The 15,855-nt window shown below is 43.1% G+C and overlaps 1 protein-coding gene across 1 annotated transcript in view; it reads right to left on the bottom strand.

Moving 5' to 3' along the window:
* LOC311225992 (dynein axonemal heavy chain 7-like) overlaps positions 1 to 15,855 on the bottom strand; it is a gene marked incomplete at both ends in the record, with an annotated part of 810,419 nt that overhangs the window by 591,535 nt on the left and 203,029 nt on the right. Inside the window, 6 exon segments of the mRNA XM_084311374.1 lie at positions 13 to 261; positions 646 to 744; positions 9,416 to 9,628; positions 11,740 to 11,867; positions 12,499 to 12,601; positions 13,554 to 13,722. Of these exon segments, the coding sequence (XP_084167500.1) occupies positions 13 to 261; positions 646 to 744; positions 9,416 to 9,628; positions 11,740 to 11,867; positions 12,499 to 12,601; positions 13,554 to 13,722 (961 nt within the window).

Here is a 15,855-nt window from a genome sequence, read left to right as displayed (position 1 = left end):
GAGGGAGGTTACCTTGGCACAGATGTCTCGCAGGGCATCTGCCAGCACCCGGTAGGCGCAGGTCTTGCCTCCAAAGGGCTCACCGACCAGCATGAAGCCGTGCCTCACGATCATCATCTCAAAGATCTGTAGGATCTTCTCTGCAAAGAAGTTGGTGACCTGCAGGTTCTGGCGCTTGCTGTTCTCTGTGATGGCCTCCATCAGGACATTGTAGTCCGGCTTCGGCAGCTTGACCCCTGGGAAGAGGTCGGAGGTGATGCCCTACAGAGAGACAGGGGTTACGAGGTATAACATAGAAGGTAATACAAATGTGCAGTTTGTGCACACACAAATACAAACTTAGTCACAAAAACAGAAACACATACAAATGTGTGCGCACGCACGCACACACACACACACACACACACACACACACACACACACACACACACACACACACACACACACACACACACACACACACACACACACACACACACACACAATCACACACACACACAATCACGCACACCAATCTCCTGAACTGATTAGATTCAAACAGACGTTAAATTGCCCTTGTGTGCAGCAGTTCCACATGAATAGACTTGCATTAACACAGGCTGACGGGCTCAGGCTGAATGAAAAGAGGAAGAGAGTCTACCGCACCTCAAAGAGTGGCAGATCGTGTGCCAGGAACTTCGGCAGATTGACATCAATGATGGACCTCAGCAATAGGATGTCTTCATTCTCCTCTGGAAAACTCAGCTGTAAACCAACAAACACCCCCGCCCCCCCAGAGGAGAGATGTGAGGAAAGTGTAAAAAGAAGGGAGAAAAATTTAAGCAAAGGAGGAAGAGCCGGATAAGGAAAAGGATTTGCCAGGCAGATGAAGCATGGCCCTTATGGGGGGAAAGGATCATTCATAAGTCATGGTGTGCGTGTACACAGCTGACGTGCGCTCCCTTTCAACGAGACGGGAGCCGGTGGCGGGGTTTGCAGCTTTAGATCGGGGCTAAATGTGTGCGTCTCTCTTTTATTTTATTTTTTTTCAAAAAAGTAATTTTGAAAGAGGTGACAGGGTTAGAGTCCCAAAAGAGCCACTAAATGATAAATGCTAGATGGCTGCATTTATATAGCACTTTTATCCAAAGCTCTTTACAATTTGTTCCTCACATTTTAACCATTCACTCACACATTCACACACCGATGGCGGAGGCAACCATGCAAGGTGCCAACTTGCTCATCGGGAGCAATTAGGGGTTAAGTGTCTTGCTCAAGGACACTTCGACACGCTGCCTGGGAGGAGCGGGAATCGAACCAGGAACCTCCGGATTACCAGACAACTGCTCTACCTCCTGAGCCACTGTCGCCCACTAGAAATTGATGTAAAAGTGACATGAATGTACAGTATGGCGTGCGTCCTGAAAACAATGGCCGCAGCTAGCCGAGAGGAGGAGGAGGAAGGCGTAGCTGCTGTTTATACCAGGCGATCTGGGATGCACAGTGGGAACTTTATCTTTGTTCATGTGGTATCCTTGACTGTGTATTTCATAACAAAAATGTGTATAAATAGAAAACCATAATGCAAAAAGCCAGGTGTACCCTTTCAACAGCAGAATGGATTTTCAGTGCTCAGCAAAAGGTGATATTGGTGTTACAGGAATAGTCATTTCAACCCTCACACAGACAGATGTACTCAACTGCTTAGAACAAAAGGAAACAGCTACTCAACCCCCACTCGTGTGACTGAGGACTGTATGTAAATGTGGCCACACCTAACAGATTACAGGCAGAGAAACAGAGGTCTGGTCACAGACCTAACTTTGCTAAAGGTTCATGGAAATGGTCATAAACAAGATTGTTACAAAGGATCAGATTAAACCGAATATATATATTTATTGATTGATATATATTGCATAATATTTGTATATCGTTTGATATCCCTTGTATATTCCTTGTACATATACACGGAATATCCCTTTAGCCTAGTACAGACCATAATATTTCATTCTCCTATTGGACAGCGGTCCACAGGCGCCAAGGCCATGCCTCCAGAGTCAGGTTCAAAGCCACCGTCAAGACATGTCTGTACATGCCCGGCTTTGCCCAAGAATACGAGACAAAAATGAGGTTGGCACTAGATTGTTCGCCGTGCATATAAATATGGCGCAGGTGAATACAGAAGTACTTGGAGAAACTTAGTGTTGTTACCAATAAGTTGAAGCCTCACCCACGATACGACGTGCGGTGAAGTATGGCCTGTTTTGGCCCTAAATAGAGCATTGAGACCGCGTGCGAATTAATAACTGAAGTGTCAGAGTTTGGCGCTATACCGTCGAGTGCGACATATTTCTATTAAGTCAGTAATAGTCTATTTGTGTATAGTGTATCGTGCGGCTAAAGTTCTACAGTGACCAGCATCACCAACGTTTCCTCGTGTCAGCTAGAGTGCTTGTCCAGGCTGGGCTGCTTTCATGGCGCTTTCACCCGAGGAGACCTAGACGAGGACCGTGTGGACATGTACACTGGATTATCTACCCGACGACTGCATAGCCCTTTACGGCTGGATTATATTTGCTTTTGGTCCTGTAATTAATGGAGCGGAGAATCGCCGACGCCCACACGTGTGTGGGATTTACCCTGTGAGGAGCCACGTCGAGTCTGCGCCTCAGAGAGCCTGAGGCAGGCTAGCTTTCTTCCCTGTGGAGCTACAGGCTACGGAGAACAGCTGTATTCGTCTGTGGATCAAGATCTTATTGCACCGTCTCCCGTACTCGGAGTCTCCTTATCATCGTTGACCCAGACTCTATTACCGACAGACCCTCTACCCTTGCTGGCTTACAACCGGGGGGACCCTTCCAGTATCTCCCGCTATATATTACTAGTGTACCATAGATATAATTCCCTAAGATTCAGGTTGTATGATTACCTCCTGCGTAACCAGAGAATGGACATTCATTATTGATTTGCCTACGCACATTCCTTTGCCTTATAAGCGCATTCAAAGTAAAATAGAGAAGTATATTATGTACCTTTTGCTGCAATAAATACTTAATTACAACTTTGTGTGGAACCGATTCATTGTGGGAAGTGTTCATCATTATATATATCATGTACTGTATGGCCAGTAATTAAAGTACATAAGACGGTAGTGGTTTAATGATACCATACTTATCAATACAGTCAGGGAATTGTACCCCTCAGTTACAAAGATCATATTAATTAAACTGACGTATTAGATAAAGGGTATTTGAATATCATTTAGAATGTCAAACTGGTTATTTAAGTAATAATGCTATTTCACTCAGGTTGTAAAGCTTGCTAGAACCTAAACCTTAGAACTATAAATTCAGTCTGGAAAAAGCACCTTTATATAGGAAATCTGGTATAAAAATATAGACAAACTCCACATTGGGTTAATGCTGAATACATATGTAACTTCTTACATTTAAGGTACAAATTAGAAAAGGTTTTAGTGTTAAACTGTCCATTCATCAAGAAGCCACATGAAGACCCCCCGCTGTTGATACTGGAAGTAGACCCCGAGGAGGAAGACAGGGAAGGGGGCGGACCGCCCCCAGAAGACAAAACCTAATAGGACCAAATGTATTATCAGAATGTGCTAGGATTGGTTGAGATCAGAGTATATAACAGAGAACGCATGTTTAGAGAGACAGGCCAGACCCCCCCTAGGGTCTGCGTCTCTCACCACCACCCATCCAGAGACTACTGTGAGCTGTTTACATGTGAGCAAATCATGGGGAAAAACCATTGTTGTTTAGGTTAGAGTAATGTACAGAGCCCTTATCTGAAACCAGGTTTACTCATGTGTAATGCTCAGTAAGATTCTCCATTTCATTGATGTTAACATGACTACTGTTTTTGTAACGGACTGGGTTTGATGTGCAAACCTTATTAAGCCTATGTACAAACATGTTTGATGTACTATGAAATAATCCTTGTATGTAAAAAGCTATCTTCTGAATTCACTCTGAGCCCCGAGGCAAAATAAACGCTTGGAGTTGAACTATAGTTCATTTTGTCTGGGCTGCACAGTTTATTTCTCTACTCAGTAGAAAAGACCATTTTACCATTATGATCCTTCTTCCTTTCCAGATAGCAACCGCATTGTACTGTAAATAACCTGAGTTATGTATAGAATATACGACATTCATCTGCTGCCTTTTCCCCCCCTCCCCTCTCACACTTCACTGCGCACGCTGTTTTGTTGTGACATGTGTGGAAAATAGGGGAGCTTTGGAACAATGCTCGGATTTCTCAAACTGAAATAGTCTCCGTTTGACACTGTGATGACAGCGTAATGTCAATGCAGAGAGTTTGGTTCAATGTAATGTTCTTGAAAGGAAATATCAGTTTGATGATGCGATAACATCGCTGTTCAGTGGAGTAAAGAGGTAGATATGTATAGCCTTCTTTATACACAGTTTAAATGGCATACTAGCTAACTACAGATGCTGCATTGGGACCACATTGAATATGTTGGACTGGGGGAGTAATCAGGGTGCCGTTCCCCTTTGCTTCATCTATGCTGCTGTTAAGTCTATTGGGGCACCGGCTGACATCACAGACTTCCACAGGCTCATTTAAAGCCTAGCTAGTGCTATATCATATGAAACTAGAGATTGCGAGGAATCCATGTACCAACCATGTCATGTCTAGGTTACCGTGAAAGGGGCTAAATATGGCAAAATATTACAAAATATTGCTACCGTAAGTTAGGCAACATTTTGATGGGGGGGAATTGTCATGGCCATTTTCAAAGGGGTCTCTTGATCTTTCACCTTAAGTATCTGAATAAAAAATAGTCTCACCTTTACGGCCATGTTAATTTATGCTAGTCCCTAAAACTATGCTAGTTTTAGGCTAAACTAGCAGTGATGTGATTGTCATGCATAGATGTGATTCTTACTTTTGTTTTGTTATTTTAGCCTATTTCTGCATACTGTTTGGTCCCTAGACAGTCTTGGAATTGGATGTAAACTAAAGGATGCATGGATGTAAAGCTGAGACTCTCTTGAATCCAACATGTGCAATGAGGTAAGTGCCCATAGTAGCCTTTTGATTGTCGTGACACCTTTCATTTATTATTCACTGTATGAAATGACTTCCCTGCTGGAGAAAATTACTTCTAGGGTAATTTTTCTTTAAATATTGCACCAGATCTGAGTAGTTAATGGCATTTACCCAAAAATGTATGCTGCAATTTATTACACATAATTGAGCATGGGAATAATCCCAATAGGTGAATTACATAATGTCCCTCTACACTCACAATTTTCATAATTTGAATAGGCAAGATTCAAAACATGTGTATTACATATGAATAGACAGAAACGATTGTCATAGTACAGCACTGTCTGAGCTGCATCTCAAGTGACTCCTTAGTGTCCCAGCTTTCTGGTGGTGTATGGCACTTGTGTGTGGGACCTACTGCTGACTTTGAGCGCCCCCCTCAATACCCCCCCCTAGCCCCTCCACAATCCCCATAAATAAATACTTCAGAGGATTAAGACAAACACACACAAACACACATACAAAAAACAGTCTGTTTCTACTTTCATGTCTCGTCTTCAAAACAGATTTGATTAAATTATTCATGCAAAAGTTAGTTTAGAAGAGTGCATCCACGATGGTAGTTGTAACAGTCCCAGACAAGACAATGTGAACAGTGGTCTCCTACCTCCCTCTAGTGGTCACCGTCAGATGGTACAGGCCATCATAGAACTGTGGTTAGGGATAATTCATATTATGTCCTCGTTCATATTGTCATGGGCCATCCATGCCTTTGTTTGATGTCGTCCCCCTGTCTGTGTGTGTTATTGCCTTTTGTGTCCAGGTTTGATTATTCCTTGTGTGGTCTGATTTTGTATTCTTTGTTTTTGCCTGGCTGTGCCAGGTGTGGCTCATCATTGTTAGTCTGTTTATATTAGTGTGTTCTGTCCTCACTTCCTTTGTGGCGTCATACCTCCTTGTTCCCGTACCTGTCGTGTCACTGCTGTTGTCTTCCTTGCCCTGCTGTTTGTTGAGTCATAGTAAGTTATATTAGTATTCCGTTTTGTGCACTTTTGTTTTCGTGTTCCAGTTCGTGTTTTTTAAGTGGAAGCTCGGCTGTGCCTTTGCTTTTGTTTTGTACTGTAAAATACCCTTGCTCTCTTGGTTCTAAAAATAAATAGAACACTACAGTACGTTTTGAGAAGAGCAACCACCCTCTCCGTTCCTCCTGTCATTCCGCAGTTTGGGTTCTCCTCTGTCAGTCTGCATATTGGGTTATTTTCTCCCCCCTAATCCTAACAGGTAGTACTGTAAGTACTAGTGTATTTATTATAGAGTAGGGTGAGAGATGTGAAGTGTATGTACTAATCATAATGTATGCTGCCCCACTATACAGTAGGTCCTTTCATAGTCCAGCCATAGCATACACAGACTGGAGTCAGCTAGAGTCCACGTGAACAAAAACTAGGCAATAGTGGACTTTATGTATGTTCATGCCATAAAACCTTTTCTGTCCACATGTAGCGACAGTAGCATTCGTTTACTAATGTACCAGTGTCAATACAAAATACAAGTCTGCACTAAACGCTCTGGCGGTTGGACTACGATAGGCAAAATAATGTGGACGGTCTACATGAATGAATGTACATGAATGTGCCCTGTACTACGAGACTATCTCAATATGCATGCCTTACAAAGAACAAAGCCACCGCACACTCTTAAAGGAACACGCCATGGGAAATGCGCTTAGCTGGTCCGTATCTGCTTCCATTTATTTGTGCTAAGCTAGGCTACAGTAGCTTGCAGACGGATAGCTTTCTACTGAACACACAGAGAGGGAATTGGTATCTATCTTGTCTGATTCTGGAGAAGATGGTAAGCGCATTTCCCACAATGTCAGCGTGTTCCCTTAACACTTTGAGTGCCAGCAGGGGGTGCACGATTTATCGCTTGAATGCCAGCCATTTGAGACTGATTTTCCGATATATATATATATTTTTTTATCCACTTTTTCTCCCATTTTCTATTTTTCTCCCATCCCAATTTCGTATCATCCAATTCAACCCTCCCCTGTCTCGAACGCTGTTTCTTGCCTCCCACAAGCCGGCTGCAATGTGGACTAAGTCATACATAGCACGAGTCCCCTCCGATACTCGAGGTAACAGCAGTCGCATCTTTTCACCTGCGCGGCGCAATCTTTCAGCGTCAGGGGTCTGCGCTTTGGAGGGGCGCCGCCCCCATCGCTTCCTGATTCTACTGCGCAGGCGCACCAACCGACCTGTAGGAGTCACTGTCCACAACGCCCGATCCCCACCCATCAGTTTCCCACCCCCTAATACTGCCAATGTGTATTAGTACGGACGACAAGCTAAACTGAAAGCAATGTGGAGCGCTGGGCTCGAACAGGCAAACCCAGCGTCTCCAGTATTCGTGGTGAGCGCCTACTGATTTTCCGATATTTCATGATTTCTCTATTTCTATATTCTATATTATGTGTATAATATGCCCGTCGCTTATCAATGACTTGCTTGCAGTCAACATGTACGAAACGGATAGTTTTTTCATCAGTACATTTCCGTTTTATTCAATTTTTTTAAAACGCAATTTTTGGGAAATTTCCAGAAAAAAACAAGATTTCGCAGGAATCTGCCTTTAGTGGAATACACAAAACACGTTGTAATTTTTCAGCCTATTTATGAATCGTTTTCAAATAAACGCTAGATTATCGATAGTATATGTGTACTTATGCACGCTAGAGAAGCGGGCTGAAAATCGATTATCTATTTCCTGGTCAGCACACACACACACACACACACACACACACACACACACACACACACACACACACACACACACACACACACACACACACACACACACACATAGACATATAGGGGACACGTTGAGATATATGTGAAAAAAAACTCTGATTACCCCAAGACTGGTAAAATAGATTCCTTACCTCACATCAGATGTTCTCCAAAAAGATTATTCCAATTCCTGATCGCCATTCCAAATATCGATCGCGTTTATTGATCCAACGCTGGGTACTCGAAACACATAATCCACGCTGTTCTGAGGGTCGGCGATGACTGCAATAGGCTCGGGTTACATGCCTGAGAAGTAAAATGTGGATTACGGATTTTTCTTTTCTCATCCATTTTCATTGAGTCCAATCCAATGCGTGCATTACCATCCGGGAGACGATAGGGGGCGGTATTTTCCCTGTTCGAGCTCAGAGACAGTGGTAACGTGAGGCTAGATTGATGAAAAATGAATGGAAATCGCTAATAAAAGAAATAATAATTAAATAACGAGATTTCTCGTCCTTGGCACTCAACGCATGGCATGAACTAACAAGATTTCTCATGGCTGGCACTCAAAGTGTTAATGGGCCTGGCATTTCCATCTGGCCCGCAGACTGAATTTGCTTATCAATTTATTTTGGCCTGCTGCCTCTGGCATGTGATAGAAATCAAGCGCACCTCGGTCTCCCTGCGTGCCAAATTACGTCATCCGTTTTCACTCGACTCAAGCCGTGGTGTTATTTCGGTTGCATCCAATTTGACTTTATCGAGTGAATTATCGCTAATTCATCATACCTACTCTGAAATCAAATCTGTGGAAATGATGGGTTTTGCACAAGATGAGTGAAAGCTACAGTAGAAAGAGACTCTGCAGTGAGAGATGGTGAGAGTGTTGTTGCTTGTGTGTGACTGTGTGTGTTCCACTTAAACTCTTTTCGGACATGCACTTGGGACAATGCGCAGAGAATCCTGCATTGCCTGGAGTTGTCTAAATACTGATAAAAAGCAATTGTTAAAGTCAGCTTTCTCACAAAATGACAATTTCAGTTTAATAATATGATCACAGTTCACAGTTCCCAGTGCCATGCAGTCCAGTATAATGAACATCTTTGTACATACCTACTGTATGTGATATGTATGTCGATACTATGCAGATGTTGTGATATTGTATGTATGTCCATATAAAAAAAGTACAATGATATCAAGGCTTAACAATTTATCAAAATATTATCAAAATCATAATATGCAATATCCAAAACATTGGAGGATGCAATATTTGATAAAGGCAAAATATGTGTCATAATACCATTGTAAATGAAGTATCATGGTGCTACAGAGATGCCCTAGCATATTCTGCAGACGTAGGAAAACATCTTTGTTTGGTAGAGACCCCCCCCCCCCCCCCCCCCTGTAAAATCTTATTTGAATACTTTATTCAATGAAAATAAAAATAACAACACAAAGTATACTGTGCCATTCCCCTATCACAAAATGCAATATCTGTCAAAAGAATCACAATTTATGTTTTCCCATATCATTTCAGCCCTACGTGACACAATTTCCACAGATCATCCAGTCTTACTGTAAACCAGTTCAACTCTCGTCTTGTAAGGTACCTTTAGGTTTCCAGCGGCGGTCAGCACAGACTTCACGGCTCTCATGCCATAGTCGTAGTGGTGCTGCGAGGACAGCTGCTCCGAACACAGCCGGTAGGTGGCCACGATCTTCACCGACAGGGGCCGGGCCGTCACAAAGCCGCATGAGTAGAGCTGGATCTCAGCGATCATGGCGTAGTCGGGGACCATCATGGCCACTGTCCTGAACAGGGCCTGAGTCGCGGAAGAGACGTAGATTGGATGAATGCTGGTCATGTCAAGTCTCTAAGAATAGAGGCCTTGCACAGAATGTTTGTGTAGTTCTCTGTCTTCCAACATGGCTGCCTGTAACATAGCAACCAATGTTTTGTACATGGCAATGAGACAGTGGTTGCTATGTGCAAAACAACGGTTGCTATGTGTTGATATATGAGAAACACATCAACAAGAATTTTATAAATTGGTGTTTTGTTACTGGATCTTGTGAACAAGTCACAGTGGAACAGTAATACCATGCTTTACCTACTCTGGTATTTTCTTTCAAAAGTCATTACAGGCAGCCATCTTGGAAGAAAGAGAGCTACACAAACATTCTGTGTAAGGCCTTTATTGTGGCAGTGTTGTACTGTAAATATCACACTGTGATACTAATGCTGTGACAAAGATGTTATGGTTTGTAACCGACCCCAATCGCACAACACAAGACAGGTATGAGAGTAAGCCAAGAAACTGGCATTTATTGAACAGAAGGAAAAACCGGCACTGTCCCTTTAAGGGAGAACACAAAATAAAGGATAACATGACTGGGAAAGGCACAGTGCCTTTAAGAGGCGAGCTGGCTAAGGGGAAGGCAAGGGAAGTCAGGAACAGGGAGGAACTAGGGGGAACTGGACAGGGAGGAACTAGGGGGAACTGGACAGGGAGGACTAGATAGGGGAGAAGGGACAGAGGCCCGCGGAGGCGGGCTGGGGACAAACAGGGTAAGGCCTTGGAACAGGGCGAGGGCAGGAGCTGCATACTGGAAAAGAGTAAACACACAGTGAGCAAATGTTCCAAAACACAATCCCAAGTGAAAAATATCTTTGTGTAAATACACACACTGAGAGTGAAGTCCAAAAAACAATCCAAATGTGAATACTATCTTCGGTGTGAACAAACACACAGTGGGAGATGTAAAGTCCAAAAATATTATCCCAGTGAAAACAAACAAAGGCACACGCTGGGTGAGTGACTGTCTGATTAAAAAGGTGGTAATCTTCAGTGTTATAGAAACACACGAAAACGGAATTTGATCAAGACAGTCAGTAAAAACTCACCCAGACGTTTGTGCGCAAAGAGCGCTGGAACAGCAGCGGGGCGAGAGCGTCGCCACCGGGGAGCCGGCTGTCCGAGCGGAGGTCAGAGTGGTGCGCCACTGCTTGGAGTGCGCGCCGGTACAGAGAGACGCATCTGGAGTGCGTCTGCGTGGAGGAGCGTGCCAAGCTCGGAGGTCTGGATGATGCGCGTCTGCTGGGAGTGCGCGCTGGTACGGAGGAGCGTGCCAAGCTCGGAGGTCTGGATGATGCGCGTCTGCTGGGAGTGCGCGCTGGTACGGAGGAGCGTGCCAAGCTCGGAGGTCTGGATGGTGTCTGGGCGTCTGCAGCGCGGAGGTCTGGATGTGCGTCAGGACGACTGCTGCGCGGAGGTCTGAAGTGGATCACTGGGATGCCTCCCGTGGAAGTCTAGGGAGCGCAGTCCAGTCTCTCCCTCAGGCAACGGCGACAGGAGGCGAAGGCTGGAGCACATCTTTACGCCGGAGATAAAAACAGCATAGACAGAACAGAGGACCTCCCGAAGGAGTCTTGATGATAGAGAATATGATACCGAAAGTTACGGCATGTTACAACACGACCCCACGAGGAACAGAGTGGAAGAGCCAGGTATTTAAAGCCCACAGGGGAACTAATTAGAATGCACCACAGGTGCGAGAGGTAATTGATAATCGAACTAAAAGTGTGAGTTCGGCACCAGACCAATCAAACACACAATGACAGGTAGTACAGGTGTGGCCACTGAGAGAAAACGAGAGTAAAGAACGAGAGGGTGGGGGCTAGTGAGAGTGAGTGAGAAGGGAATTCCTAAACAGTAGGCTAAAAGGAAGGAAAGAGTAGGTGAGCAGCGGACAAAACCTCACAAAAGATATAGTATTGAACACCTTTTTAGGGTATTTGTGGGTTTGTGGAATTCCCAGTTCCTTTAAAAATCATGCAGATCTACGACTAACATAAAAAGAAGAGGGAAAGCAGCCCCTCAACAACTTGATGATTTTCTTTAATGGGGAGAGTGAGAAAGAGGAGGGGCGGTACCTTGAGGTTGTCTGGGAGCTCGGAACGTCCAGCGTAGCCAGGGTTCATGGTGATGAATATGGCACAGGAGGGGTTCAGTTTCAGCACAGTGCCCTCGAACAGCAGCATCTCAACATGGGCAGTGATGCCTTGTAGAAAACAGACCGTTTTCACATGAAAGCAAACCAAACTCAACTCTACGGTACTGCGGCCATTGTAAATAAACATCCACTTTTACAATTAGCTTGCATTAGGGGAAGCACTAACATTAGCTGCAAAACATTACAGGAAAGGCTAGCATATTGTTAGTATGTAATGTTGTAGTATATTTCCTGGCAGAAATGTCAGCTGTGACCTGCGCAGCATTACACTGTGGGGCACAAAGTGGGGACCAAATGGCATCAAGCAACCGAGGAAGATATTTAATTACCTTGTCAGTTCAATCAAATCAAAGTATATGTGAAGGGCAATTCATTTGCTAATAGCAGAGCTTTCAATCACTTACCATATTGACCCAAATATAATACTTTTTTATTTATTAATTATTTATTCATTTCTGTATTGTTCCACCCATAAGGTAAACTACCCCCCCCCCCCTTTTTTGAAGATCAAATCTTGTTTTTATCAAGAAAATAAGTATATATATAATTTACATGTAATTTGAATGAATGATAACAACCCCACGTGAGCTCATTTCGAATATTTATGCTGTCAAATGTCAATAACACCCAGCCCTACTTATACTGTATAATCACCCCCCTTTCTCTCTCTCACACACACCTCTCTGTATGGTGAGGATCTGTTGGGCCACTACGGAGAGAACCTCCAAGTCGATGCGGTTGAACTCATCGAAACAGGCCCAAGCTCCACAGGACAGCAGGCCCTGGTGGTAGGCACGCACACGCACACACACACACACACACACACACACACACGCACGCACGCACGCACGCACGCACAGACACACACACACACACACACACACACACACACACGCACACACACACGCACACACACTCACACAACGCACGCACAGTCAGACACACACACTTTCAGTTGCCAAGGCAACTGATTTCTGATTTCCACAGTGGCGCTGTAGCTCTGCAGCACAGTTCAGAGGGCACATCATAATGCGACCTGAGTGGAAACTAGAAAGATAACACTATGACCTTGGAGGTTGAACTGGAAACAACAGTTCACTGAAAAGGCCCCTGCAGCTACTGCAAACTCAACCTCAGATCACACTTCTTCTTTGGCACACAAGTTGCCAAAACTACAATTACTTACTGTAGCTCTGAGAGAACTAGATGCATTGGAACAAGGGAACAAATGTTTCTCAGTATACAGTATGTGTGTATATATATATATCAATATGTCCCAATCAAGTGTTTTTGCCCCTGATCCAAGTCATTTAATATTAAGTATCTGCCAATACTGAGTCCCGATCCGATATTTGTATTTCCTAGATAATACAGCGGCACAGTGCACACTTCAAGTGCATTAAAGTTAGTAAAACCAGTTCAATGTAGGTTAAGATGTTTGGTAATGGAATAGCTCTGCACCAAGAAAAAAATGCCTGCATCACAGCTTTGCCTAATCTGTTTATTATGAATCTGAAACGCTGACTCCAGAAGTATTACAATGTGTGTGTGTGTGTGTGTGTATGTGTGTGAAATAGAGATTGCAAGTGTGTGAGAGAGAGAGAGAGAGAGAGAGAGAGAGAGAGAGAGAGAGAGAGAGAGAGAGAGAGAGAGAGAGAGAGAGAGAGAAGACAGACAGACAGAGAGAAAGAGATAGAAACAGACACAGAAAGAGGGAAAGAGAGGTGTCCTTGCCTTGAAAAACTTGCCCAGGGCGATGTAGTCTAGTCCATCAGAACAGTTGAAGACCACACACTGCTTGGCTACAGCCTTGGCCAGATCCTTGGTAGTTTCGGTCTTCCCTGTGCCAGCTGGGCCCTCGGGGGCCCCTCCCAGATAGAGGGCGAGGGCCCCAAACAGAGTCCTGAGGGAGGAAGGGATCTATTGTAGCAATAGAACACTAAACCAAGCTTTTCATCAACTGGCCACAGTGGCTGGTGGACTCTAGTTTACTTTGGCTCTCAACGTAGCTTCCAGAATAGAAGAGACAGATGGAACAATGTTAGTGCTAGTGAGAGAGAGAAGTGGGATACACAATGTGTCAGACCTTATAAGGAAAGTTTGATTGATTGTAACCACGCTCCCTTTTGAGATGATTTATGACCCCCCCCCAAGTCCCGCCCCCTTTTCTGATTGGTAGAGGATTCAAGGAGGCGGGACATCCGGTTTCGAGGGGAGGGACATCCGGTTTCGGAAGGGGAGGGGTTGTAAGGGCGGGGACTTCCGTTTTTAGAATTTTTTTTCAAAATAAAAGTTTTTTTTTTATTTTTATTTTTTTTCAAAATAAAAGTTCTTCAAAATAAAAGATTCAAAATACGTTTTTTTTTATTGTCAGAAATAAAAGATTCAAACGTTTATTTTTTTTTCAGATTGTATTTGTGTATTCCAAGGTTTTCAGAATAAACATTTCACAATAAGTATTCCAAAAGTCTTAAGAATAAATGTGTGTATCTTAAGAATGTGTGTATTCCAAGGATTAGAATAAACATTTAAAGTGTGTGTGGTTTAAGTAACAGAATTAAGAATAAGTGTATATCTTCAGAATAAATGTGTGTGTATGTGTGTGTGTGTTCAGACACTTGTGTGTGAGAATTAAGAATAATACAATGTGTCTGTTTAAGTAGAGAATGCTTTCTTCCAAATGGTATGGTTTGAGCAGAAAGCGTCTCCCCCATGCTGTGTGTGTCTACCTCTCAGTAGACGGTCTCCACTCCGTAGGCTGAAATGACATACAGAAACACTAGAGTGGTTCTGACACTCCTCCAGCGCTATGACATCCCCCTGCGTTGTCGTGAAGGCGGGAGAATGAAGATAGCGAATGGGATGGCTCAAAAGTGCCGTATGCAGCTTCTGCCAAGTCCAAAAGATTTATGACCCTCCGACTTCCCCCTTTCTGCAGAGGCGTGTGTGGGTGTGTGTGTGTGTGTGTTCCTCAAAAGTGCCGTATGCAGCTTCTGTCATTTCCAAAAGATTTACGACGTGTCTTACTTCTCCTTTCTGTAGAAAAAACGGCCCCTAAGGTGTGGCTGTGCGTGTATGTGTCTGTGTGTGATTCTTTTTTTTTAAAGAAAATTACAAAGGTGCCTATATTCTAGTTTTCTTGGATAAAGCCAAATGAATGTTAGGGAATATTTTTTAAGAAAATACAATGTCACAATCTTTAGATAATTGTGTTCAGAAAATTACAAATGTAATGTGTCTATATTTTTTAGTTTCATATGGAAGAGTGTGTTTAAGCAAAAGTCTAAATAAAAGAAAATACAAATGCAAGTGAATAATAGGCTGATGTTGTTTGAAAAAAAGAGTGATAACTTGTAACCACAATAAGTATCTATGTATGTATGTATGTATGTATGTATGTATGTATGTATGTATGTATGTATGTATGTATGTATGTATGTATGTATGTATGTATGTATGTGCGTCTGTGTGTGTGTGTGGAGGATTGTTTTTTTTTAAAGAAAAATACAATGTGTCTATAAAGTGTAGAATATCATAATCTTTAGACATTTGTGTTCAGAATAAGTGTATATGTTCAGAATAAAGTCTAGGGTTTGAATGTATCGTTAATACGATCCGGTGAAGCGTTTTATTTAAAACATAGATTCTTTTAAAAAGGCTGCATTACAGTGTTTTTTGTATTATTATTCACATTAATTATAAAAGTTAAAGACATGATAGCTTAAAGAGTTGGGGTGAAAATATAAAGTGCTGAAAAGATCCGTCTGTGAGGATCTCAGCGTGTGTGAGGGGTGTGAACAGGGGCCCTGTTAGGTGTCAAAACACCGCATGGGGCGTGAAGTTTAGGGGACAGGCAAACTCAGATGTTACAGGCAACATGAAAGTTAGTGTACAACATTATACTCATAGCATATTTTTGGTTCACACAATGGAAGGGTTCACATGTTTTCACACATATTTAAAAAAAATGTCCCCATAAACATGCATTTGTCCTAATAAACTAACCTACACTATAACATGCAGCACTTTGATGAAT

Source organism: Notolepis coatsorum, assembly GCF_963971535.1.
Source record: "Notolepis coatsorum genome assembly, chromosome: 3".
In the NCBI taxonomy this organism is placed as follows: domain Eukaryota; kingdom Metazoa; phylum Chordata; class Actinopteri; order Aulopiformes; family Paralepididae; genus Notolepis; species Notolepis coatsorum.
The sequence above is the reverse complement of the archived record's forward strand: the minus strand, read 5'-3'. Positions and strand labels throughout refer to the sequence as shown.